General features: G+C 38.8%; 1 protein-coding gene across 2 annotated transcripts; it reads left to right on the plus strand.

The window, feature by feature from the left end:
• Positions 1–1,982: 1,982 nt before the first annotated feature.
• Agtr2 (angiotensin II receptor type 2) lies at positions 1,983–6,235 on the plus strand. Of its 2 annotated transcripts, none has more exons than XM_045141051.1 (3): positions 1,983–2,114; positions 2,271–2,330; positions 3,501–6,235. In XM_045141051.1, the coding sequence occupies exon 3, from the start codon at positions 3,552–3,554 to the stop codon at positions 4,638–4,640; it is 1,089 nt and encodes a 362-aa protein (XP_044996986.1). In that variant the 5' UTR covers positions 1,983–2,114; positions 2,271–2,330; positions 3,501–3,551; the 3' UTR covers positions 4,641–6,235. The 2 variants fall into 2 exon arrangements, with proteins under 2 accessions (XP_044996986.1, XP_044996985.1); XM_045141050.1 differs by having other exon boundaries at positions 3,515–6,235.
• The last annotated feature ends 21,184 nt before the right edge of the window (positions 6,236–27,419 follow it).

A 27,419-nucleotide genomic window follows, 5' to 3' on the forward strand; every position in this document is an offset into this window, starting at 1 on the left:
TCTCGAACTCACGGCAATCCTCCCACCTCTGCCTCCCGAGTGCTGGGATTAAAGGCCTGAGCCACCACGCCTGGCCTTACTGCATTTTTGAGGTAATAGTGCTTTTTCATGAGAGAGAGAGAGAGAGAGGGAGAGAGAGAGAGAATTAGTGTGCCACACTCGAACTCCAGACATGAGTGCCACCTTTTGCACATGTGTAACTTTGTGTCCTTTCGTCATTTTGTGTTTCTGGCTTGTGTGGGACCTGGGAGTCAAACATGGGTCCTTGCCTTAACTGCTAAGTCATTTCTCCAGCCCTAGTCAGTGCTTTTCACTAGTCCTATCCGCCTATGTACTTCAGGAATGACTTTACTATCAATGGATAAACACATGTCAAAACCTGTTACTTCCCATGACATTTCTCATTTTGTTCTTTGTATCTATGATTACCTCTCTTTCCTTCTGCTGAACTCCTTACTAAAGTGCTCAACTACTAAGAACAACAATGTGCTTTACTTGCCCTTTGGGTGGGTATATTTTACTGGTTTTTATAAAGTATATGAACCATAGAAATCACTGAAACACTGCTGTCCATTTAAGTACCTTGCATTCCCTGGTTACCTATACTAATGATAGAAAATGGAGGCCTTCTTAATCTCCACTTGGCTAATAAAAATAAGAGACATATTTCCCATTACTTTCTTAGTGTTTTTCCAATGGATTATGGTCATTAGTGTTATTGTACAGATGCTTTATCTGTGCTTTTTTTTTTTCTAAATCAAGACCAAAGGTAATATTAAACATCAGTTTGCGCTTCTTGTAGCATAGAGGCTAAAACCATGGTTGCTGACATTAGCTTGCTTTAGTTGTAATTCAAATGTCCTCAGGAGATTTATTTACACTCCATGGCCTTCCATTTCCTGATGTGTAAAGTGACAATAGTATTAATAACTTATAAGCACATCGGTTATGTGCTAGGTATCATTTTAGGGGACTTAAATATAATACTTCATCTAATCTTTATAACTCCATGATAACAGGTAATTAATATTACCCCCATTTCTCTGATGAGATAGGAGATACATGAAGAGGTAATTAAATTATTTGGCCACAGTCATAGAATTAGGATGTGATAGAACTTAGCCTTGTAAAGCCAGGTGGTTAGACCCCAGAGGTCATTAATAACCAGTATGATATGACTCCTCCCATTTGAACTACAGACCATAGAACCCTTAGCACAATGTTTGCATATAGCATTTATTGTCAGCTTGTGTTATTATCTCCCATCCTCTCTTCCTGCCTGTCTTCATTTTGTCACTTGAGCTGCTATACATGGGTTGTGTGATGGTGATTATCCTTAGCCCTACAAAAGGAAAGGCAGTGGTAGCAAAAGCAACAACAGAGGTGAAGCAGGCTGCAGGAGCATGTCAGTCAGTCTTTACCTTGTTGCTTTGTGTTTGAGCCATAGCTACAACTGTGTCCCATGGAAGGAGGCACTAAATATTAATATGTCTTTTTTTGGTCACATGAAAATTTTACCCTTCCTATCTCCAATCTTCCAGCAATAAGCCAACATAAACTGTTTAAAGCAAAGAGACATTTTTGACATTGTAGACTTCAAGTGAAGTTGTTCCTACTCAAATAAAGGTAAAAACTGCAAAAGCACAGCCTTTAAGAAGGTGGTAAAAGATATTTGTGAACAAAGCCGTTGCTACTGGAGCAACTTCGTTTCCACTCCTTCACTTGTTTTAGAATGCCAATCTCAGGGAAAGAGAGAGAACAAAAATTCTGCAAATAATTCTGTTCTCCTCTTAAAGTAAGCCACTGACTTCAAAATTCTCTAGCACATTTGTGGAAACTTCATTTTGTGCTTGAGATTTATTTGAATGAGCTGTTATGATTGGAGACATGAGAATTTCAGATTAATGTTTTGCAGCCAGAAAAAAAAAAAAGCCCTCTGGAAAGCTGGCAAGTGTTCATAAGTCAGCCCTAGAATTATGTAGGTTGAAGGCTCCCCAGTGGACAGACCGAACATATAAGAAGGAAACCAGAGATCTTAGGGCTATTACGTCCCAGAGTTGAAGGGAACGAGTCAGCACAGAATTCAAAGCATTTCTTCAGCCTGAAATTTTAAGGTAAGTCTGGATAATTTATACATATTTGAGTTGCAAAGTAGAAAGTGCATTCAATGGGAGTAGTTTTTTGTGGATGAACTTTTCCTTTTCTCTGTATTTTAATATGATGTTTTGCAAAAGTTCTGAAGAATTATTTAACTGCTGCTTCTCTTACAGGGGTACATTTAGGAACGAGACAAACTGATTTATGATAACTGCTTGAAACTCCAGCAACCAGTAAGTCTTCAGTGGGTTTATTTTTGATTCTTGCATGTCAATTTGTAAGGTAATACAAAAGAACAGACTCTTGATAAAATGATAGTTTGCTGTTAAGAAGTCCTCTGGTGATTACATTGTAAATTGAGTAGTTTTCATTGTGTGTACTTGGAAACTATCTGCAGTAATAGTTTTCCTTTTAGTGTGTTTATCTTTAATTTTCTTTTGTTTCAAAATAATGTTGCTAATTAGACAAACAATATCCCAAATATGAATACTGATTGTAACATCCGAGAACAGTACTATTTAGTTCTGTTAAATTAAAGAGAGCAAAGACGACTAAAGCATGATTAATCATTGTTCAATTCTTATTTCATTGAGTAATCAAAACTCTTTTTGCTTGACCCTGAAACAGGTTAGCTTGCTTTGTTTCCTTTTTCTTTTCCTAATTAGAATGAAATAGACTAAACTTCTATATTTGTATCTAAAACTTATGTTCACTATTAAAATAGGAAGAGACAACTTTTAGAAATATGCACAAATGCTGTAATTTCTAACTTATACCATTGTTGTGGAAACAATGGAAAAGTAGAACTACAGAGATTATTTTTAATTAGTTGACACCATCCACTACTCCCCTCCCAATATGCTTTTTGTATATTCTTTTAGTCATTTGTACACTTACTTATTTTTTCCTTAGCTTATGTTACTTATATTTTCCTTAGATATAATGATTTGTATAAAATTAGTTACTCAAATAAAGCAGTTCTCTATGAAGCAGCAGGCAGCACTGTGATTTCTAGAAAGCACACAGACAGAGATATACACCTTAGTATTTTTGAAGTATTAACTTATCTTGGGTTCCATCTTATTTGTTTCATTTATTTCTTACCTGGACTCACCGTCTAAGCTTGATTTAAAAAAGAAAATAATTCAAAAACATGGTAGAAAAGAAGGGAAAAAAGGTAGTTTTGTTCAGAATTCTTAGTCCCTAAGGCTAAATTAACATCTTCTCGCTACTGAGAAATTTTTTTTTCTCCCTCCAGAGGTAAGATTCATCCTTACTCAACAGGCACGGTCCTATTTCATAATGTTTTCTATAATCACTCACTTTTTCCCCCTTTGACAAAGATCCAAAAATGCTTATGACTCAAATATACTCTAAGCTTTGCATATGTCTTATGAGCTCAGTTTTTCTCCCCCAGGGAAGGCATATGAATTAGGAGTTGCTGACATTTCAATATGAAGAACAACTCTTTTGCCATCATCAGCAAAAATGTTACCGACAGCCTTCACTTCGAATACATGAATGAATCTGGCAACAATGCGTCCACGTTCAACTGCACGCATAAACCATCAGATAAGCATTTAGATGCAATTCCTGTTCTCTACTATCTTATTTTTGTGATTGGATTTATTGTTAATATTGTTGTGGTCACACTGTTTTGTTGTCAAAAGGGCCCTAAAAAGGTTTCCAGCATTTATATCTTCAACCTGGCGGTAGCTGATTTACTCCTTTTGGCCACTCTTCCTCTCTGGGCCACCTATTACTCTTACAGATATGACTGGCTCTTTGGACCTGTGATGTGCAAAGTGTTTGGTTCCTTTCTGACCCTGAACATGTTTGCAAGCATTTTTTTTATTACCTGTATGAGTGTTGATAGGTACCAATCTGTCATCTACCCCTTTCTGTCTCAAAGAAGAAATCCCTGGCAAGCATCTTACATAGTTCCCCTTGTTTGGTGTATGGCCTGTCTATCTTCATTGCCAACCTTTTATTTCCGAGATGTCAGAACCATTGAATACTTAGGTGTGAATGCTTGTATTATGGCTTTCCCCCCTGAGAAGTATGCTCAATGGTCAGCTGGTATTGCCTTAATGAAAAATGTACTTGGTTTTATTATTCCTCTAATATTCATAGCAACATGCTACTTTGGAATCAGAAAACACTTGCTAAAGACTAATAGCTATGGGAAGAACAGAATAACCCGTGACCAAGTCCTGAAGATGGCAGCTGCTGTTGTCCTGGCGTTCATCATTTGCTGGCTTCCCTTCCATGTTCTGACCTTCCTGGATGCTCTGGCCTGGATGGGTGTCATTAATAGCTGTGAAGTTATAGCAGTCATTGACCTGGCACTTCCTTTTGCCATTCTCCTGGGATTCACCAACAGCTGCGTTAATCCCTTTCTGTATTGTTTTGTTGGAAACCGGTTCCAACAGAAGCTTCGCAGTGTGTGCCGGGTTCCAATTACTTGGCTCCAAGGCAAGAGAGACAACATGTCTTGCCGAAAAAGCAGTTCTCTTAGAGAAATGGACACCTTTGTGTCTTAAATCTGTTAGTGGAATGCATGCAGTTAACCTGGTTATTTGTTTGGAGGCCCACCTGCATTATCTTTAGGTGGATTTAGTAAAGTACATTTATTTCCCTTATCTAATCTTCACTTACTCTCTCAGAACAGAAAACCAAGTGTAACTGTAAGCTTTATCCTCCACTGATTTTCAAGGCTTATGATTGCTTTCCTGCTATATCAATACAAGACTGTCATTGGTATGACATATCCATAAATTAGAAGTAATTATGGCTCCATCTCAAATTATAATTAATAACAAATTATGAGTGATGATTTGGAGTTTCAGATTTCTCCTTGAAAACTGCTGGCATTTATTAATGGAATTTTTATCCACTCCATCGGGTTTTTTTCCACTTGAAAAAGGGCCAGTTTTAATTTGTTGCAGTATTTACCAGGCATAGCATGAGAGGTGAGCACTACGTGGAGTATAGCATACTATTCTAAGTTGAGTATATTATAATAAATCAGTACTAGTATAGTAACATGCTTTCTACTTTTAAAGAAATTATAAGTTCTATTCTTTATACATTTCACTCGAGTATAGCTTTGTACTTAATATATAGCTACATATTGAGTAGGTCTAGGAATATAGATTAAGTCACACTCACTCTCTTACATTTCAGCTTATTTTTCACTTAAGGAAAGTAAAAACAGCATAGTAAAACAGAACTGCAATTAACAAACATTTTAATATTCATTAAACTGAATATACACTTTAAAAACTTTGATCCATTTTAACCATTGTTTAAAGGTTTTTATTTTCCTCTGATCATTTTTAATACAATAAAAATACTGTGTATTATAAAATGTGAGGGTCACTTTTTACATTTTAACATTTTGAATGTGGTGCTTTGATGTATACAATGGTGACTTGATTTTAATTATTCATGCTTTTGTTCTATGTTGCTTACCAAAATATCTGGAAGGATTTTTTTAACCTTTTAACTAGAGATAAATTCTAAACTGGCATAGCAAAATTTTATGCCAGGACGGACTTTTGATACCCATTGTGATGGTGGAGGGCACAAGACCCAGCAAATGACATGTGTGGTGTCAAGCAAGAAACCTGTCAGAATACAGACCCATGAGCGGTAGGTTTAACCTGTATCTGTGGATACTTTTTGCTCCAGAATCTATATGTTTCTGTGGAGCTGATTTAAACTAAGCACTGGTCTATAGCTCTCCTCAACACTATTACATATCAGGTTAGAGGAATATATTGGCTGAAACTGACTGAGTTACATAAAGTTTACTCAGATTAGAGTATGAATATTATTTTTAGAGCTTTGGGTTTTCATTCTGACCCAACCCTATATTATATCTGCTCATGTAAGACTTTTCTAGACCAATGCTGACCTTCTTGGTAGAGTTAAAGTTCTGGCAACTTAACATTTCTGCCAGGTTCAAGGGCTTTAAGTTGAAAAAATCCTTTCACTTCATTATCTGGGATAACTCTAATTTCATGTAATCATGTTATTTTCAGTAAAAACAAATAGTTAAATGTATGATTAACTATGAATTCATGTTTTAAACAATTTTATAAGGCATCTCATATAAATAAAATCATTATTGGAAGATCACGTGTGCTAATTATTTTTAAGTAACTCCAAGTGTAGACGATTACCAGCTCTTATAGCAATATCCCCTATCTAACCCCCATTAATACTTCCTAATATCAGCCTGTGTCATTACTTACCCAGGTAAGTCCTAAACTGCCAAAGGGGATGGTTATGCCAGAAAGGAATTTTGATACCACCTAGGGGTGCAGATGACAAGTTTGATGTGAAACAAGGGACCTGTCAGGCAGAGCAGTGCAATGTGGATTTTACAATGCAGACTAAACATTCAGCTTATGTCATTTTCCCTACACATTCATAACTATTATACAACCTCCCTGCCCCCCCCCCCCACTGGGAATTCTCTCTATGTTCATAATTGCTCCTTTCCGACTTAATATTTTAAGCCTGGCTTATGCTTTAATACGAGGATAGTATTGAGTCCTGTGGAAGATTTTCTCTGAGACCAAGAAGAAGATGGCAGAGTGGGTAATACAAGAACATGTTGAACTTTGACTGTAGGAATGTCCCCAGGTACAAACGTCCTTTCCTGTTTGAAAATGTAAATTCCTGGTGAGGTTTTTTAGAGGCCATGTGAAATTTATTTTTCCTACTTGGCCACTTTTCAAGGTATTCCCTATCCTTATTCTTCTTCATTGCATGTAACATAATGTCCAAGAACAATATATATAAAATAAGAATAGCAAAACTGGGCTGGAGAGATGGCTTAGTGGTTAAGCACTTGCCTGTGAAGCTTAAGGACCCCGGTTCAAGGCTTGATTCCCCAGGACCCATGTTAGCCAGATGCATAAGGGGGCACATGCATCTGGAGTTCGTTTGCAGTGGCTGGAGACCCTGGTGTGCCCATTCTCTCTCTCTCTCTCTCTCTCTCTCTCTCTCTCTCCCTCTTTGTCTGTCATTGTCAAATAAATAAAAATGACCAAAAAAATAATAGCAAAACCACAATAATGCTGCTATGAGGTGAGCATTATGTGCTAGCACTATTTTGTATGAGTTAGCCCATTTTATTCTCATGATGACTCAATTATTCTCATTTTATGGATAACAAAACAGAAGCACAGATCAGCCATAACTAATTTTTAAATCTGAATCTGACAGATCAACTGGGTAATATCAGAGCAGTACATAGAATGTAAATATGAGCTCTAGACTACTAAACAAGTATTCAGAGACAGTCTTATGTTGTCTTCCATCCTTCATCCCTAGCCTAATCAACATAAGAGCCTATAGTCAGGTGGTATATTTTCATGGGGAACAAAAGTAGGAAAGCAGACAAATAAGGCTCTCTCTCTCATGCCCCACTGCTTTCATCCTATGCTCTAGGCTACACAGAACTACACAAAGTAAACATTATGCACTATGGTCCCTTGTACTGCACACACAAAACAAAATAGACTCTTCAAACATCTCTTTTGAGGAACAAATATGGTTCATTTCAAATATTCTGGTATGAAATTTGTCTCTTTGATATAAGATTTACCTAGGGTTATCAGAGAATTCCTTTCTTGTCACTTGCAGAAAACACATTTATATTATGAAATGGGAAATACTAATTGCACTTTTTATAGCCCTAAATCAGATCACCTAAATAAATCTTTTTTTTTAAACCTGATTTATCTGAACCCTGCATCAAGATGAGAAGACAATCTGAAAGGAAGTACATTCAATTTTGATGCTTTTTGGCACAGGTATCGTAGTAGGTAACTATCTGGCAGCCTCCACTTATCAACAAAAAAAAGCCTCAAGCTTGACAAGATGAATGAACACTTGAGATAACTAGAGGAAGAAAGGATTGGACCAATAAGGAAAATAAAAATTAAGTTATTTTGTTAATTCTCATATAAACTGGATCACAGTGATAATCCACACAAAATGACAGAAATTTTCAAGTTGCTACTAAAATCATCCCACTCCCTATAGAACATCAGTGATCTAGAACTGATGTGACATGCTTACTTACATACACATATCTACTTCCTTAAAGTTCCTTTGTTCTGGGATGAGAAAAATATTTTAAAAATGAGAACTAATGCATGTATTATACAGTCAGTTTTTATTAAAAAATTAACTATTTACCTAAAAATTAGCCACTTAAGATAAATATTAGCAGCATGGTGGGAAGATATTATAGCTAGAAATACAGGATATTTGGACACACACACACACACACACACACACACACACACACACACACACACATCTTTTACTCTTTATACAATCCCATATTTCTCTTTAAAATATTTATAGGGGTTGGATTGATGGCTTAGCGGTTACGGCGCTTTCCTGCAAAGCCAAAGGACCTAGGTTCAGTTCCCCAGTACCCACGTAAAGCCAGATGCACAATGTAGCACATGTGTCTAGAGTTCATTTGCAGTGGACTGAGGTCCTGATGTGCCCATTCTTTCTATCGGCCTTTCTCTTTCTCTCTCTCTCTCTCTCTCTCTCCTCTCTGTCAAAATCATTAATAATGAATAAATAAATAAATAAATATTTTATGGGCTGGAGAGATTGCTCAGCACTTAAAAGTACTTGCTTGCAAAGCCTGATGGCAGGGGTTCGATTCCCCAGCACCCACATAAGCCAGATGCATAAAGAGGTACATGCATCTGGAGTTCATTTGCAGGGGCAGGAGGCCCTGGTGTGTCCATACACTTTGTCTGCCATTTTGTCTTTTTGTCTATCTCTCACAAATAAATAATAAAAATATTAAAAATATTTAGTTAAATCCTGGTATAGTGGTTCAGGCTTTTAATCCCAGCACTCGTGAAGCAGAGATAGGAGATTGTTGTGACTTTGAGGTGACCATGAGACCACAAGTATGCTTGGGCTAGAGTGAGGCCCTACCTCAGCAAATAAAAAAATATATTTTGTTGTATTTATGAGAGAGAGAAGCAGAGAGAGAAAGAATGGGCCAACACCAGAGCCTTTTGTCATTGCAAACAAAGTCCATATGCATGCACCACTTTGTGAGTCTGGCTTTATGTGGGTACTGGGGAAATTAATCTGGGCCAGAAGGCTTTAAAAGTAAGTGCCTTTAACCATTGAGTAATCTCCTCAGCCCCCCTCTGGTATATTTAATTTAGTATTTTAAATATTTTGACACTACACTTCCATTTGGCTTACTAGAAAATTTTTTCCCTTACTTATTTGACTCTTCTTCAAAAGCATGATGACTTTAAATAATCCAAGAGATCACATTTGCTTACAATTGCCCAGAGATGAATACTGAAAAATCTGGTAACTTCACTGGCTAAATCCATGTACCTATTGCTGCTATATTCTTTAGCAGTTGGTCCACATAAGATTAGATAGCTCAGTTGTTTGGTAAGACTCCTGTACACCTAAGTGGTTTTGAAGTGGTCTTTGCATAAGCCACTTGATAAGAGTATGAGACAGAGTAAGGAAGCTTCTCCCTTCCTCCAGAGAAAGTGGCTTCTCCATACCCAGTGGAAGCAGTTTTCTTACCCTCCAGTGGAAATAGCCTCCCTACTCCAAGTGGTGGCAAATTCCTTATTCCCAGTGGTATCAATTTCACATTTGAGGGAACAAACTATTTATGGCTTGAGGAAATTGCAATACACTCTGCCATTCAGTCAGTTGTCATGCAAGACAATGCTGAATCTTCTCAGGATTCACTCACTGCCCTTTTTCTAGACTTATGTACAACTATCCTCAACTCTCACCAGGTCTGTAAAGGTGTAGTATAAACTAGTATAACTCCTGAGGAGGGTGACTACATTCTAAAACAACTACTCAAAATGTTGTAATTTGTGCAAATAGAAACTCAGAAGCAGATAGGAATGGACATCAACTGTATGGAATAATGGTGGAGGGAATAAAAATGGTGATTAGGTTAAATTTATTGAAAAGGCTCGCTAATTAGAAGTTCTTTTTTGTATTTTTTTAAAGCAGAGTCTCACTCTAGCCCTGACTGACCTGGAGCTCACTCTATAGTCCAGGCTTGCCTCTAGCTCACAGCAATACTCCCACCTTATCCTCTAAGTGTTGGGATTAATAGCATGCACCACTATACCCAGCTCCTAAATTCTTTATTAAGTGTTGCTGCTTGGGAAGTTAGAGAGGATCTAGCAGTTTATTTTTATTCAAATAATCTAAATGTTGATGAACCTCTGTGTATGATCTATTCTGGAGAAAATTTAAGTTTGCTTCATTCATTGCTTGCATGAAAGTTGGCCCATAGCAAGTAAGATGGAAATGTAGGTATTGCTTTGGTTTAATATGAGGAAGGGAAGTGGAAGAACCTTTTGTATGTGTTAAATGCTGCTTCCAAAATGTTACAGGTTATTAACAGTAATCCCCATGCCAGGCAGGGTTGTTCCTGTGGGTTTGTCAAGTAGACCTTAGAGGCTTCTAAAAGTGACATGTTATTTCCAAAATATTGCTTGCCTACAAGCACTAGATTGTAAAACCATATTGCTAAAGACACCATGTGTTTTGGTTACAGGACAGAAAAATTAAGCTGGTTAATTTCATAGTGCTGGAGATTCCATGCAAGGCAGATGGGGGAGAAAAGTCATTATGTCAGCTATGAACCCTCCATGTTACACTACCCACCTACAAGGCAAGGTGTGTCCATTGATGAAATAGTGGAATGATTGCTATGAGGGTGACCTACCACTTTCTGATGGGATTTGAGGTCTGTTCCACAGAAGATAACTTGAATTGTCTATTACTATAAACCTGGTCAGAAGCCCATGGATAGGGAGGTCATAGGCCCTAAGAGGAAAGGTATTTTGGTAAGTAGTCATGCTATCACAGTCAAACTTCCTTGATAATATTTATGTTTATGCCTATAAATTAGTGCTGTTTTCACCTTTGGTCAGAGAAGTTTATTATTACAATAGGTCACAGTTACTGCACAGACTCATAACTGGTTAAAGTGCTGAGAATAAGTGACTACTACATGTTCAGTCCTAAATTGGACATCTATATTACCCTCTCCAAGGCTCAGGAAACACTATGGAATAAGAAGTGAAAACAGGGTTGGAGAGATGGCTTAGTGGTTAAGCGCTTGCCTGTGAAGCCTAAGGACCCAGAATTGAGGCTCTATTCCCCAGGACCCCCGTTAGTCAGATGCACAAGTGGGAGCACGCATCTGGAGTTTGTTTGCAGTGGCTGGAGGCCCTGGTATGCCCATTCTCTCTCTGTCTCTCTTTATCTCACTCTCTCTCTATATCTGCCTCTTTCTCTCTGACTGTCACTCTCAAATAAATAAATAAAAATAAACAAAAACCTCTTTAAAAAAGAAGTAGAAACAATGTAAGGGCTAGAGTATGGGGAAGAGTGCTGTGGAATACTTTCTTTTGGGCATAACATGCTCATTGCACTCTTGAGCTCACTGCTGGGCTCCTTCCCGCTCAGGTAGTGCTGAGGGAAGGACCAGGCCTGCTGGTTCCTCCCTAGGGGTTGAGGAGGATGAAGCGTCAGATGACTCAGAAACCTCTCCTGGCCACCGGAGAAAAACCACTCTGAGAGTCGAGAGTCTTTTCCATGCAGAAACAACTCGCTTTATTACTCTGAGAAGTTGCCTATATCATGTTGGGGGATGAAGGTGGGGATTTTAGGATGGGGGAAGAGGTAAGGGTCAATAGTAAACTGTAACTATTGAAATGGTAATTACAATTGCCATGTGGAGGTAGCAGGCCAGAAGCCATTAGGCGTCTTGCTGAGTCATAGCTGACCAGAGACAGGTTGCCAAACTTTAGCTAGGCTCAGGAAGTTCCACTAGGCCTCACGCCTGGGCCTTTTAGGGCCCAACAGCTCACATCAGCTGGGATTACATGCACAAGACCTATAGAAGATTGTGCCCTTCAATATTTCATCATGGAAGGGTATTGTAGGTACCTGACCAAAAGCAGCTTATGGAAGGAAAGGGTATATTTTGGCTTATAGACTTGAGAGGAAGCTCCAGTATAGCAGGGAAAACCATGGCATGAGAAGAAGCTGGACATCACATTCTGGCCAATATCAGGTAGAAAACAGCAACAGGAGACTGTGCCAAACACTGGCAAGGGGAAGTTGTCTATAACACCCATAAACCTGTCCCCAAGAATACACCTCCTACAAAGTTCCTGTTCCCAAATTGCCATCAGCTGAGGATCAAGTATTCAGAACACATAAATTTATGGAGGACACCTGAATCAACATTCTGCCTCTGGTCCCCATGAACCAATAACCATACGTGATGTGAAATGCAATGCATTCAGCCCAACTTTAATAGTCTCCATAGCTTCTATCCCCAACACTGGTCAAACATCCCCATAGCCCAAGGCCTCTTAATGATTAGCCTATAAAACCAAAAGAACATAATGGCACAGAATGAATATTCACACTGCAAAAGATGGCATTGGGCATAGCAAAGATATATTGAACCAACACAAGACTTAAAACAAACAGGGAAATCATTGAATTCTGTAACTCCAAATTTAACAACTCTAATCAGTGACAAATCTCAAAGTCAAATAATTATAACCAGTGATGAATCTCTGGAGTTCACATTCCACCCCTCCAGCTGGTCTCCTTACAGTATGTGGAAAAATGCACCCCAGGATGTCAGCTCTCCTTGCTGGCTGTCTCATAGTCCTGGCATTAAAAACAACTCCTAGAGTCTCTACTGCAATCCATGGTTCATCCTCATGGCTCCATTGGCCTCCATGAAGGTAATCCAACAAGTCTACTTCATGTTCCTCATGGCCATTTCCAAAGTACCAAACTGTGTTGCAAATTGTCTTTTGTGCATTTGCTATACTCCATAGTACCAGTTGGGCTACCAACTTGTTAATCTAGAGGGGAAATAAAGCAGACTTTGATGAGCAGGGCACTTATTCAGCATTCAGGCCCCTTACTTTCAAAAGAGTCATCATTTTTTCCTGTTGTACCAATGCAGATCAGCTGTCCCACAATGGTTTTAATCTCTCAAACAATTATAGCTGAATGGACAGGAATTTTGGCCCAAAGATTTTATTCTTTCTGTGTCATATCTATCAGCTCACACCAGCCCATTTCTACATAACATAACCACGCACAAGTTCTCAGAACAAAGACAAGCAGAATGCAGCAAGCCTCTTATACATACTGCTTCAATCCCAGTCCTTACAAAGTTCTTCCCCTAGTAAGCCAAACCTCATAGTCCATAGTTCTTCCTGGATTGAGGTCTTTCAACTCTGATCAGAATGGTCCATCAAGCTGTACTTGCAGCACTTCAAGGCACCTCTTTTGTTTTAGAATACTTTATTTTTATTTATTTATTTATTTGAGAGAGAAGGAGGGAGAGAGGGTGAGAGAATGAGCATACCATGGCCTCCAGCCACTGCCAACAAACTCCAGATGCATGTGCCCCCATGTGCATCTGGCTAACGTGGGTCCTGGGGAATCAAACCTGGATCCTTTGGCTTTTCAGGGAAACACCTTAACCACTAAGCAATCTCTCCAGCTCCTGCAAAGCATATCTTTCTCTATTTTTTTTTTTTTTTTGGTTTTCTAAGGTAGGGTCTCTAGCTCAGGCTGACCTGGAATTCACTATGTATTCTCAGGGTGGCCTCGAACTCTTGGCGATCCTCCTACCTCTGCCTCCCGAGTGCTGGGATTAAAGGCGTGCGCCACCATGCCCGCCTAAGGCATCTCTTAATGAAAGGTTTCAAATCCTTCCACTTTCCTCCCTCAAATTAGTTACAAAAGGCTAAAAGCCACACAGTCAGGTTTCTAGTAAAAACAACCCATTATTTTGGTACCAATTTACTGTTGCAGTTACCTTTGCATTGTTGGAAAAACAACTGACCAGAGAAGCAGCTCATGGAAAGAAAGAATTTATTCCAGGTATACATAATCCATGGAAACACCATCAATGGGGAAACAAGCTCACTCACTTCCATAGATCCAAGCAGAGAGATATCAACAAAACGCCAACTGACACAAACTGGCTCTAAACAAACGTTAGGGCTGAGCTACATAATTTACCCCCAGTGACATTTATTCCTCCAGCAGCTGCCAGCTGCTGGAGACATAAGTAGGAAGCTTATGAAGTCCTATCCACTTGATTATCTAATTACAATTAATGGTTGGTGGGAGAGGAGAAGACATAATTTCCAAGTGGTGTAATCACTTATAAATTACCATGCTGGGCTGGAGAGATGGTTCAGCGGTTAAGCGCTTGCCTGTGAAGCCTAAGGACCCCGGTTGGAGGCTCCACTCCTCAGGACCCACTTTAGCCATATGCACAAGGGGGCGCACGCATCTGGAGTTTGCTTGCAGTGGCTGGTGGCCCTGGTGCGCCCATTCTCTCTCTCTCTCTGTCTGTTGCTTTAAAATAAATAAATACATAAACAACAACAACAACAAAAAATTACCATGCTCAGGTAAATAACTCCTCTTCATCCCTCTTACAAACAATCTCAATTAAGATCATTGGGTTGCCAGGCGTGGTGGCACACAGCTTTAGTCCCAGCACTTGGGAGGCAGAGGTAGGAGGATTGCAGTGAGTTCGAGGCCAACCTGAGACTACATAGTAAATTCCAGGTGAGTTTGAGCTAGAGTGAGAATCTACCTCGAAAAACAATACAAAAAACAATCATTGGGTCAAGAACAATGAAAATAAAAGAGAGACTGGTTTGGACGAAGAATGGGTTCATCAAGAGTGGAAGGGGAGCCGGGCATAGTGGTGCATGCCTTTAATCCCAGCACTCAGGAGGCAGAGGTAGGAGTATTGCCATGAATTTGAGGCTACCCTGAGACTATGTACTGAATTCCAGGTTAGCCTGAGCTAGAGTGAGACCTATCTTGAAAAACCAAAAAGAAAGAAAGAAAGAAAGAAAGAAAGAAAGAAAGAAAGAAAGAAAGAAAGAAAGAAAGAAAAAGAGAAAGGAAGGAAGAAAGGAAGAAAGAAAGAAAGAATAAAGAAAAGAAAGAAATAGAAAACAATGGAAGGGGGATAAGAGAGGGCAATGTGGGTGTGGATATGATTATATTTATTTTTTAATTTTTTTTGGTTTATTATTATTTATTTATTTGAGAGTGACAGACAGAGAAAGAGGCAGAGAGAGAGAGAGAGAGAATGGGTGCGCCAGGGCCTCCAGCCACTGCAGACGAACTCCAGACACGTGCGCCCCCTTGTGCATCTGGCTAACGTGGGTCCTGGGGAATCGAGCCTCGAACCGGGGTCCTTAGGCTTCACAGGCAAGCGCTTAACCGCTAAACCATCTCTCCAGCCCTGATTATATTTATATATGTAGGCAATTATCAAAAAATAAATAAATTTGAAAATTGCATACTCAAAAATAGTATCTACCTAGTAAGGACATTGAGACAACTAAGTCACTCATTCATGCATCACACAACACAGGGACTCAATAAAAGCACTAGCTCATTTCCCTACAAAAACAAAAAAAGACAAGCTGAAAAGGGATATAATTCCTTGTCTGAGGAATTGCTGGTAAAGATCTTCTATTCTGTAGTCTTCCTATTTGGTAGGCTGATAATATCCTTTGCTGTGAAGAAGATTTTAAATTTTGTGTAGCCTCATTTGTTGATTGTTGCAATGAATTCCTGTGCTATTGAAGCCCCCTTCAGAAAGTTCTTACCTGTACCTGTAAATTCTAGTGCTTTGCCTATCTTTTTTTCTCTAGCATTTTCAGTATTTATGGCTTTACATAATGGTATCTGATCCATTTTGAATTATCTTTGTATAAGGTGAGAGATGTGTAACCATTTTCATTCTTTTGCAGATGTATATCTGATTTGCCAGCACCATCTGTTGAATAGGCTTTTTTTTAATCAGTGTATATTTTTGATGTCTGCTGAAAATTAGGTGACCATAGATACTTAGAATATATAAAGAACTGCAAAATTTAAACAGCAACCCACTACTAATTAATAAGTGGGCCAATGAAATGAACAGTCAGGTTTCAAAAGAAGAAATACAAATAACCAACAGATGTTTAAAAAATGTTCAACATTTTTAGTCATGAGGTAGATGTAAATTAAAACCACTCTGAGATTTCATCTCACCTCTGTCAGAATGGCTATCATCAAGGAAACAAATGGCAATAAATGCTGGCAAGGGTGTGGGGATTGGGGAATGCTTATTCATTGTTGGTAGGGATGTAAACAGTTTATAGCCACTAGGGAAATCAGTAAGAAGATTTCTTAAAAAGCTAAAAATTAGTATACCATATGCCATAGCTATACACAAAGAACTCTGTATCCTACCACAGAGGACTTGCACATCCATGTTCATTGCTGCTGTATTCACAATAGCTAGGACATGGAGTTAACCTAAGTGCCCCCAAAATGATGGATGAATAGCAAAAATATAGTACACATACCCAATGTTCTCAGCTGTAAAGAAAAATAATGAAAATGGATGGAGTTAGAAAAAATATACTAAATGTGACAATCCAAGATCAGGATGACAAAACTTTCATGTTCTCTCTCATGTGTGGTATGAGATGTTTGTATGTATGTAAATAAGAGGATGTGGGGCAGAATTTGGGCTATAATTCCAGATAGAAGACCATGAGAAAGGAACAAGAGGTGATGAGACACATGTAATTTTAGAGACAATAAAGAAACCTTCAGTATAAAAAAGCAGGAAAGGTGGCTAAATTGGTGGAGGGACTCCAGGGTGGAGAGGGATGAGAGAAAGGGAAACAAAAAATGTTTTAAAATACCATAATGAAACCTAATTCTTAGGGTGCTAATAAAAAGAAAGAGATTAAAAGCCTTAGGGATTTTCCTTTCTGAGCATTTGTCTTTTAAGACTACTCAGCCATAGTAGAAGGATTCAGAAGACCTATCTTTCATTAATACTGCAAAAACAAAATTTGTGAGGGGAGCACCAGTGACTATATAATCACTCTTCTCTACAGGCCAGACCTTAGAGTGGGGACTGTAGTCACTGGACTGGGAAGCCCAAATGCAATAGATGTAATTACATTCTTAGGAAGTCAGTGATCAAATGGCACTACTCAATTGCTAAAAAATAAGGTGACATGCATGATTGCTTATAGTGGAGAGCAGAGTGAAAGGAGCAATCAGAGTAATTGAACTCACATAGATCGATGTATGGCAGTAGCTAGTGGATTATTGTGAACTTGCCAAATTCTTCACTTCTACAAGCAGAGAAATCTCACTTTAGAGAATAGAAACCTTACTGGTACCACAAAAGCAGAGTCATTACCCCAATCAGCCTAGAATTGAGCCAATTTTGTCTAGGACTCCTTGAATTAAGAGGAGGAACTGAACTGAAACTAATTACATTAGACCCCAAATCTCCCTTGTTCTACGAGCCAAATTAAAGTTTATGGAGGTCAATTTGTCAATGAAGTTTAATTCACATCTGTCTCATCATGGGCCCTGTTTCTCTGAAACCACACTGTGGTCATTTGCCCATTTACAGAGTATATCATTAAAAATATATACTCAGATGTTGTCAGAATTGCAACACTGGTTTTATGATTCACAGAATGAAGGCTATTATGATGTAAAGAGAAATATAAGTCACTGTTCTTATAGTGATTTCAAAATTAAGTGCACTATGAAAGCTACGAAATGTGAAGTGTGGTAACTCATGCCACATTCCAACTTAATTGTGTTTCAAGTTATATGCAGGAGACAGACACATCTTGGATAATAATAGTGGGCTATTGTAAGTTTAACCACATGTTGATTCTAATTTTGCTGTTCTGTCAGATGAGGTTTTAATCAAGCACATCCTCTGGTGTGTGGTATGGAGCTACTGATCTGGCAAATGTTTTTCTCCATTCTTGTAAGTAAGCCCCACCAGATCTAGTTTGCTTTCAGCTGGCATAGCCAACAATATACTTTCACTATCCTATCTCAAGGCTATGTTAATTTTTTTATTAATTTTGTTTATCTAGAGGATCTTAAATATTACATGTTATCTATCGATATCTGTATCCAACTACATCTTTCTAGGCATTTAATAAACAAATGCAAGTGTATATCATATCATATCGTATCATACTCACATGCTTCATTCAATGCATTGTGAACACACATTGATAATAATATCAAGCCGAAAAGGGAATGACAAAATAACATATACACTGGAAGAAAATACAAAAACAACTGAAAAAAAAATACCACAGATGTCAACAGTAAGAAAAACACAAGCCAATTAAAATGCGCTACATATAGAAATAATCATGTATCTATAGTTAATGGAGTGCCAACATAGGTGCCAAATCATACATTGAAAAAGTATAGACTCTTAAATAGTGTTAAGAAAACATGGTTCATTTTAGTTCTGCTTCAATGATGAGGTCTTGGGAGCCTCTGTGTCTCTGGATATCTGGTTTGGTAGGAATTGAGCATTCTCTGTGTCTGTCTCCTTCAGCCTTGCACTGGTACCAGGTTCACCAAGAAAGCAGCACTCCTGCTCATTTCCCCAAATACTCTTAGTTTCAGCTGGGTCCCTTTTGAGGTGTGATGGGTTGGGTTTCTCCTTAGAATCTGTGTCCATCTGAAAAAGAGAAGCAAATTCTCCAACAGAGAATGAAGTTAGGGCCAGATAAATGGAATAATCTTTGCTTTTTTAGAGAGAATTAAATAGGGAAATTTGTGGAAGAGGAGGCAGAAAGAATGTTAGAGCCACATGTTGGGTCATTATGCACAGAGATATTGCCTCTTACCCATAACTGATGGCTAACCCCACCATTCACGACCCATACTCCCCAACAAGGAGGGTCCCTGTGGAAGGGGGAGAACAGGGAGGAGGCTAACGATGGTACCAACATGACTGTACACACTGTGTACATAACTAACAAAATAAATAAGTAAATAAACATGGTATATAGATTTAGGAGATTGAAAATTTAAGATATATTTTTATTTATTTATTTGACATAGGGATGGGGGATACTGAGGGAGATTGAGAGAAAGATATGAAGAAAGATAGAAAGAAAGAACGAGAGAATGGCATATGGCATGCCTGGGCCTTGTGCCCTTGCAGTAGAACACCATATGCATGTGCCACTTTGTGCACCTGGCTTTATGAGGGTACTGGGAATCAAACCTGGGCTGGCAGAGTTTGCAAGGAAGCTTCTATCACCACTGAGCAATTTATCTCCCCAACCCAGAAGACTGAAATTTGACCCCATCTTTCACTGTCCAAGTCCAACTGAAAATAAATAAAAGATCTTAGTGTAACATCTGAAACTAAAGCTACTAGAGGAAAAGATATGGGAAATATTAAAAAAAAAATATTGGCATAGGCAAGGGCTCTTTGAAAAGGCTTCTAAAAATATAGTTAATAAAAGCACAAATTTAAAAATTGGATTGCCTTAAACTGGGAATCTTCTGCACAACAATGGAAACAATAAAATAAAGAAATATCTTGCAAAATGAGAGAAAATACTTGCCAGCTGTTTATCTGATAGCAGATACTCAGAATATATATATATATATATGAATTCCAAATGCATGCAATAAATTTAAAAGTGTGCAAATGATGTAAGGCAACACTGCTCAAAAGAAGTACAATTTGGCATATCAATATATGAGAAGGGCTTACTAGCATTATCCACCAGGAAAATAGAGGGGATATATGACAAAACTTTTGTAAAAAAATAAACATATTAGGGCTGGAGAGATGGCTCAGCAGTTAAGTTGCTTGCCTGCAAAGCCTAAGGACCCTGGGTTCAATTCCTCAGTACCCATTTAAGCCAGATGTACAAGGTGGCACATGTGTCTGGAGTTTGTTTTTAGTGACCAGAGGCCTTGGCATGCCCACTTTCTCTCTATCTTCTTCTCTCTCTATCTCAAATAAATCAATAAAATAAACTTTATAAAAAAATAAAAATATTAAAGAGCTGGGCGTGGTGGCACATGCCTTTAATCCCAGCACTCGGGAGGCAGGGGTAGGAGGATTGCCATGAGTTCGAGGCCACCCTGAGACTCCACAGTGAATTTCAGGTCAGCCTGGGCTAGAGTGAGACCCTACCTCAAAAAACCAAAAAAAATAAAAAATAAAAAATAAAAAATGAAAAGCATAAACTACAAAATTACAGATCAAAGTTGCATTAAGATACCATGTCAATCAAGTTAGAATGGCTATCATATAAAAAGTGAAATAAAGGCTGGTAAGCATGCTGACTAAAAGAAACTCCTGTACAATACTGTTGAAAATGTAGTTTAATCAGCCATTGCAGAAAACAGCATGGTGGTTCCTCATAAAACAAAAAGTAAACCAAAGTATGATACAGCTATCCTCCTCTTGGGTGCATATCTGAAGAAAATGAAATTAGTATGAGCACAGGTAGTTATGTGCCCATGTTTATTCCCATAAGGTATGCAGTAAGCCTAGTTGCCCATCAAGTGTTGAATGGTTAAAGAAAGTGTTGTGTGTATGTATGTATGTATGTATGTGTGGTGGTTTGATTCAGGTGTCCCCCATAAACTTAGATGTTCTGAATGCTAGGTTCCCAGCTGATGGAGATTTAGGATTTAATGCCTCCTGGAGGGAGTGCATTGTTGGGGGCAGGCTTATGGGTGTTACATCCAGTTTCCCCTTGCCAGTGTTGGGCACACTCTTCTATTGCTTTTGTCCACCTTGTGTTGGCCATGGCATGATGTCTGCCCTCTGCTCATGCCATCATTTTCTCCTGCCATCATGGAACTTCTCTGTAAGTCTGTAAGCCAAAATAAATCATTTTTCCTAAAATCTGCTCTTGGTTGGGTGATTTCGGCCAGCAATGTGAACCTGAATGCAACAGTATGTGTGTATGAATGTATGAATTTACTTAGCCATACAAAAGAGTGTCATCCGGTCATTTGTAGCAAAATAGATGCCATCATGTTAAGTGACACAAGCCATACACAGGAAAACAAGTGTCACGTGTCCTAAGCAAGAACAAAGTTGATCTGAAAGTAAATATGTGATTGCTAGGGATTGGGATGGGTGTTATGGGAGAAAGAGAAAAATTAGAAGAAAGAATGAATTTGTACAGTGTACTGTGTATTCATTCACGGGACTATCACAGTGAACTCCATTAATTTCTATACTAAAAATAATAATGATAATGATAATAATAATAATAATATACTCGACCAGATGGAAATTTTATTATGAAGACTAGGAAAGATACTTCTTATCTGAAAATTACAAAAAAGTAGACTAAAGTTTTGGAGACTTCACCAGAGGTGTTAAATTAGGTGGGTTAAATAAGCATAGAAATGCTCAAAATCATGTCATTAGGTAATTGTAGATTCAAAGGTAATACCCCTTTACACCCTATAGAACATGAAATTCAAAACACAACATCATGTGCTGACAAGGATATGGAACAAAATGAACTTATTCAATAGTAGTTGAAATTCAAAATGGTGTGGTCACTTTGTTCTGCATTTTGGCAGGTTTAAAAAAATTAAACATATGCTTATTATATGTTCCAGACATTGTACTCCTCTGCATCTACACAAATGAACAGAAAATTTATGGCCACATAAATGATCTGCACATGGATGTTTGCCACAGTTTTATGTATAATAGTTCAAACTTAGAAGAAACTGAAAGTCCATTACCATGTGAATTGTTGAATTGTGGTGGTATACCCAGACAAAGAAATCTTATTCAATGTCAAAAAATAATGAGGAAACACACACACACACACACACAATATACATAATACATTATATATATATATATATATAAAGTCTAGAGAAGACAAAATTATGAGCATAACTGAAAATAACAGTTATTTCATTCACCTGATTTGTGGGAAGAGAAAGATGCATGATAAGAGCAACAGAATTTTTTAGGGCAGTGAAACTATTCTGAATGATATTATAATGTTGCATATTTTAAATTATATATTATTAAAACTAATAGAATTGCTGGGCATGGTGAGGTATGCCTTTAATTCCAGCACTTGGGAAGCCTGAAGTAAGAGGATTGTTCTGAATTCAAGGTCAGCCTGAGGCTCCATAGTGAATTACAGGTAAGCAAGGGCTGGAACGAGGCCTTACCTCGAAAAAAAAAAAAAAATCACCCCCTCCAAAAGAAAAATAAAACTAGTAGAATGCACCTAATCAACAGTGAGCTCTTCACTCTCCGTTGGAGAATTTGCTTCTCTTTTTCAGATGGAGGTAGAACCTGAGGAGAGAATCAGCCTATTGCACTTCACCAGGGCCCCAGCTGAAACCATAGAGTAAAGGGAAATGAATACTAGTGCTGCTTTCTTGGTGAGCCTGATGTCAGCACAAGGGTGAAGGAGATGGACACAGAGAACACTCAACTCTGCCCAAACCAGATACCCAGAGACACAGAGGCTCCCAAGACCTCATCACTGAAGCAGACCTAAAACAAACCGATCATGGCTCTGGGAAATTTGCGGAAGAGGGGGAGGAAAGATTGTTGTAGCCAAATGTTGGGACATTATGCACAGAGGCGTTTCCTTCTTCCTATAGCTGATGACTAATCCCACAATGCACGACCCACATTCCCCAATGAGGATGGTCCCTTCGAAGGGGGGAGGATAGGGAGGAGGCTAATAATGGTACCAACATGGCTGTATACACACTATGTACATAACTAATAAAAAAAAAGAAAAAAGGGAAAAAAGAATGAACTCTAATGTTAACTATGAGACTTGGGTGATAATAACATGGCAATATTGATTCTTCAACTGGAACAAATGTTCTACTTGGTGCTGGGATGGTGTTGCAGTCAGGTTCACATTGCTGGTAGAAATCACCCAAACAAGAGCAGCTTGTGAGAAAAGAGGTTTATTTTGGCTTACAGGCTCAAGGGGAAGCTTCATGATGGCAGGATAAAATGACGAAGGCATGAGCAGAGGGTGGACATAACCCCCTGGCCAACATAAGGTGGACAACAGGAATAGGAGTTCGTGCCAAACACTGGCATGGGGAAACTAGCTATAACACCCTTCAGCCCACCTCCAACAATACACTCTCTCCAGGAGGTGTTAATTCCCAAATCTCTATCAGCTGGGAACCTAGTATTCAGAACACCTAAGTTTATGGGGGACACCTGAATCAAACCACCACATTCCACCCCTGGCCCCCACAAACTGATAACAATATATGATATAAAATGTAGTGCATTCATCCAACTTTAAAAGTCCACATAGTTTTTACCAATTCCAATGATGTTCATACATCCCCATAGTCCAAGATCTTTTGGGCCATAATACCAAAAAATCACCCCCAAAACCCATAACGGCACAGATATAACATTCACACTGCAAAATATGGCATTGGGCATAGCAAGGAAACATTCAACCAATACAAGATTTAAACCAGGTAAACATCAAACTCTGTAACTCTAAGTCCAACAACTCTAGCCACTGACAAAGCTCCAAGTCCAATAATTCTAACCAGCAACAAATCTCTGGAACTCCAATTCTGCTCCTCCACCTAGGCTCCTCACAGTCCTGGAAAACTTCATTATGGCCGGCAGCTCTCCTTAGTAGCCATCTCGTGGTCCCAGCATCTCCACTGGGTCTCCACTGCAATCCACCTCTCAACCACATGGCCCCATGGGGTCTCCATGCAGGCATCCAGCAAACCTGCTTCAAACTGCCCATGGCCATTTCCAAAACACAAGACCGTGTTGCAAACACAATGACCCTCTCTTTCCTGCATTTCTTATACTCCACTATAACAGGTTGGGTGCCAGTTTGTTAATCCAGGGGGGAATAAAGCAGACTTTGAAGAACAGGACACTCCTTGAGCAATGGGGCCCCTTCAAAAGAGTCTACAATCTTCCTGTTGTCCCACTGCAGGTCAGCTGGTCCAATCTCAAAGGTTGTAATCTCTCAGTTGCAGTTGAATGGGCAGCAGTTCACCCAAAGATTTCATTTTCTTCTGTGCCATATCCCTCTGCTCACACCAGTTCATTTCTATGCAAAGCAATCCTGTACAACTTCTCAGGACATGCGCATAAGAGCAAGCTTCTCACACAAACTGCTAGCCCAGTCCAGGCACAGCTCTTTCTCACCCTCATAAGCCAAACCTTATAGTTCATAGTTCTTACTGCATTCAGGTCTTTTTTTTTTTTTTTTTTTTTTTTTTGGTTTTTCGAGGTAGGGTCTCACTCTGGTCCAGGCTGACCTGGAATTAACTCTGTAGTCTCAGGGTGGCCTTGAACTCACGGCGATCCTCCTACCGCTGCCTCCCGAGTGCTGGGATTAAAGGCGTGCGCCACCACGCCCGGCTGCATTCAGGTCTTTTAACTCTGCCCAGAATAGCCCATCAAGCTGTTCTTAAATCACTGCAAGGCATCTCTTAGGTCAAGGTTTCAAACCTTTCCACATTTCTCTTGAAAATTAGCTCCAATAGGCCAAAGCCACACAGTCAGGTGTCTAGCAGCAATCCCACTCCTTGGTACCACTTTACTGTTGCAGTTAGGTTCACACTTCTGGTAGAAATCACGCAACCAAGAGCAGCTTGTGTGGAAAAGAGGTTTATTTTGGCTTACATGCTTGGGGGAAGCTCCACGATGGCAGGGAAAATGATGGCATGAGCAGAGGGTGGACATCACCCCTGGCTGACATAAGGTGGATAACAGCAACAGGAGAGTGTGTCAAACACTGGCAAGGGGATACTGGCTATAACACTCATAAGCTCACCCCCAACAATACATTACCTCCAGGAGGCATTAATTCCCAAATTTTCATCAGCTCGGAACCTAGCATTCAGAACACCTAAGTTTATGGGGGACACCTGAATCAAACCACCACAGATGGTTATGGGAGTGCTGTGCAGCTGTGCAGGCAAAGGCATGTGAGAACTTTATGTACTTTCTGCTTTAACTTCTCTAAAATAGTTTCTTAAGAATAAACACCAAACAAAATACAATTACTAAATTCTTATTTTTTCTATTTTTCACTTTTGTAAGCAATACTATGATTGTCCACCTCACAACCAAAATTTTGCACATACCTTTGTTTTTCTTTATGACTTATTTCTAAAAGAAGAATTGCTGAGCCAAAGGGAAACTTTGTGTAATTGGCTAAATTATCTACTAGAAGGATCTATGAACATACATTAATACCAAAAAAGTTTAAGTATGCACATGGTGCTCAAAATCTACAAATTGAATGCCTTTCTCAAATAAATATATGCCCCAAGTGTTGGCTTACTCCCGCCTCTAAATTTATGAGTTTTTTTCAGCCAACACAAGAAACCAATGCTTCTAGCAAATATTCTTCAAGTAGTTGCTTGTTATTCCTATCATGGAAAAGAAATTTCATTTTTACATTGTTCTTTTTGAAATGACTTATTTTTAAAGTATTATATTCATTTATTTTCAAGGGTATATATGGAGAGACAGAGCAAATATATTGATGTACAAGGGACTCTTGCCACTGCAAACGAACACCAGATGGGTGCGGCACTTTGTGTATCTGCTTTTATGTGGATACTGGGGAATCGAATCCAGACCAGTGGGCTTTGCAAGCAAGTGACTTTAACTGCTGAGCCATCTCTCCAGTCCCTTCAATGATTTCAAGTAACATGTACTAATAATACATAATTCATTTCATTATGCAATAATTATAAATAATAAAATATATTGTGCAATAATTATGTGCATAATATATTTTAATCATATTCACCTCATTACCTTCTCTTGTCCCCCTCCTGGTCCTGCTGAACCCTTTCCTCTTCCCAACTAGTATTCCTTCTGTTTTCATGTTTTTAATATTTTTTGGCTGTCTCTTTGAGTTTCATTAGGGTTATTTATAGAGGCATGCACAACTTATCATTGGCTATAACACTGAAGAAAATGTCTCTCCATCACCCATCAACCATTAAGTGAATATAGATCCTCCAGGAGGAGTGGGCCTCGAGAGTTCCTCCCTTCTCCATGACATGTATGGGATTAATCTTGTGCAGGTAGTGTGTGAGAAGTTACAGCTGCTGGCAATGGAAATGGCATGCTCAGAAGTCAGCCTTCGACATCAGTCCCTCACCTTCTTACTAAAATCTTATTATTTTCTCTTACTTCTTTCTTTTCCACCATGATGGTCCTTGATCCTTGGTCGGAATGTGATAGTGATATCCTGTTTAGGTTTGCTCATCCAACCGTCCCTTATTTCAGAGCTTTGACCAGTTATGAGTCTGTTCAGTAACAACTGCCTACAGCAACAAGAAGCTTCCTTCTCTAACCAATGGTGAGATCAGTATGAATCTATGAGAATATATGTAAGTATTTTTAAGTTTAGAATGATTTTATTATAGAGCTTAGAGAGGTCAAGATTATAGAGTTGAAGAGAAGGAAAGAATGCAGAGCTCCTCCCCAAGAGGAGGCAGGAGTGTTGTTCCTGGAAGTGGAACAGTTTACCTAGAGACCCAGACTGGGGTCTTTTATGGTACTGGATGTGGGCTGAACTGGTTTCTAGGTTGGAGGTCATGTTTTCTTGCCCTTCACTGCCCCACCCCGCAAGAGGTTCATTGACTCAGGAAGTAAATGAAACTTACAAGACTCAGAAAATAAGCAAAAAGCAAACGTGTCTTGAAGCTCATGAAACTGACAATACTAACAAGGGCCATCCCTAAGTTCATAGAAGCAGTAATAATTGCTAGAAAGGGGAAACTGACCAGTTCAGCTCCCTGCCCCAGAGAGGCAGCTTTTTCAAGTTACTGCCCATGCTGGGAATGGTGGGCAACTTTTCTTTGAAGTTGCCTTTGAGTCCTCCCTGTTTCTCATCCATCCTCTTCTAAGAAATCCCAATAAGCTCAGTGGGTCACTAAGCTACACTTGGGTGGAATCTTTTCCTTGGTCTTTCCTATGTGCCATATCTAGGTTGCATAAACATTTGTTTATATATCTCCAGGAAAAGTCACTCAATAGGGAGTACTTCATAGTTTTCATTAAATTTGAACTCCATTGTCACAATGTAATTCAAGCTTTTTTGAAAAAAAAAAACTTGAGTGGAAGTTTCTGAAACTTAACCAATGACTCAGTAATTAGAGAATCTGGTAAAGTGGTTCAACAATGAATCAATATGTAAATGTCAATAAACATTTTAGAAAGAGAAACAAACAATAATCAAGTAGAATATACCATTGAAAAATGGCATTTATAACAAAACGACAACAAATATCAAATGCCTAAGAATAAATTTAGCAAAAATTTGCAGTAACTTTATAAGTCAACTTTAAAATGTAAATGATGACAAAAG

The sequence above is a fragment of the Jaculus jaculus genome, chromosome X, assembly GCF_020740685.1.
Source record: "Jaculus jaculus isolate mJacJac1 chromosome X, mJacJac1.mat.Y.cur, whole genome shotgun sequence".
Taxonomy (NCBI): Eukaryota; Metazoa; Chordata; class Mammalia; order Rodentia; family Dipodidae; genus Jaculus; species Jaculus jaculus.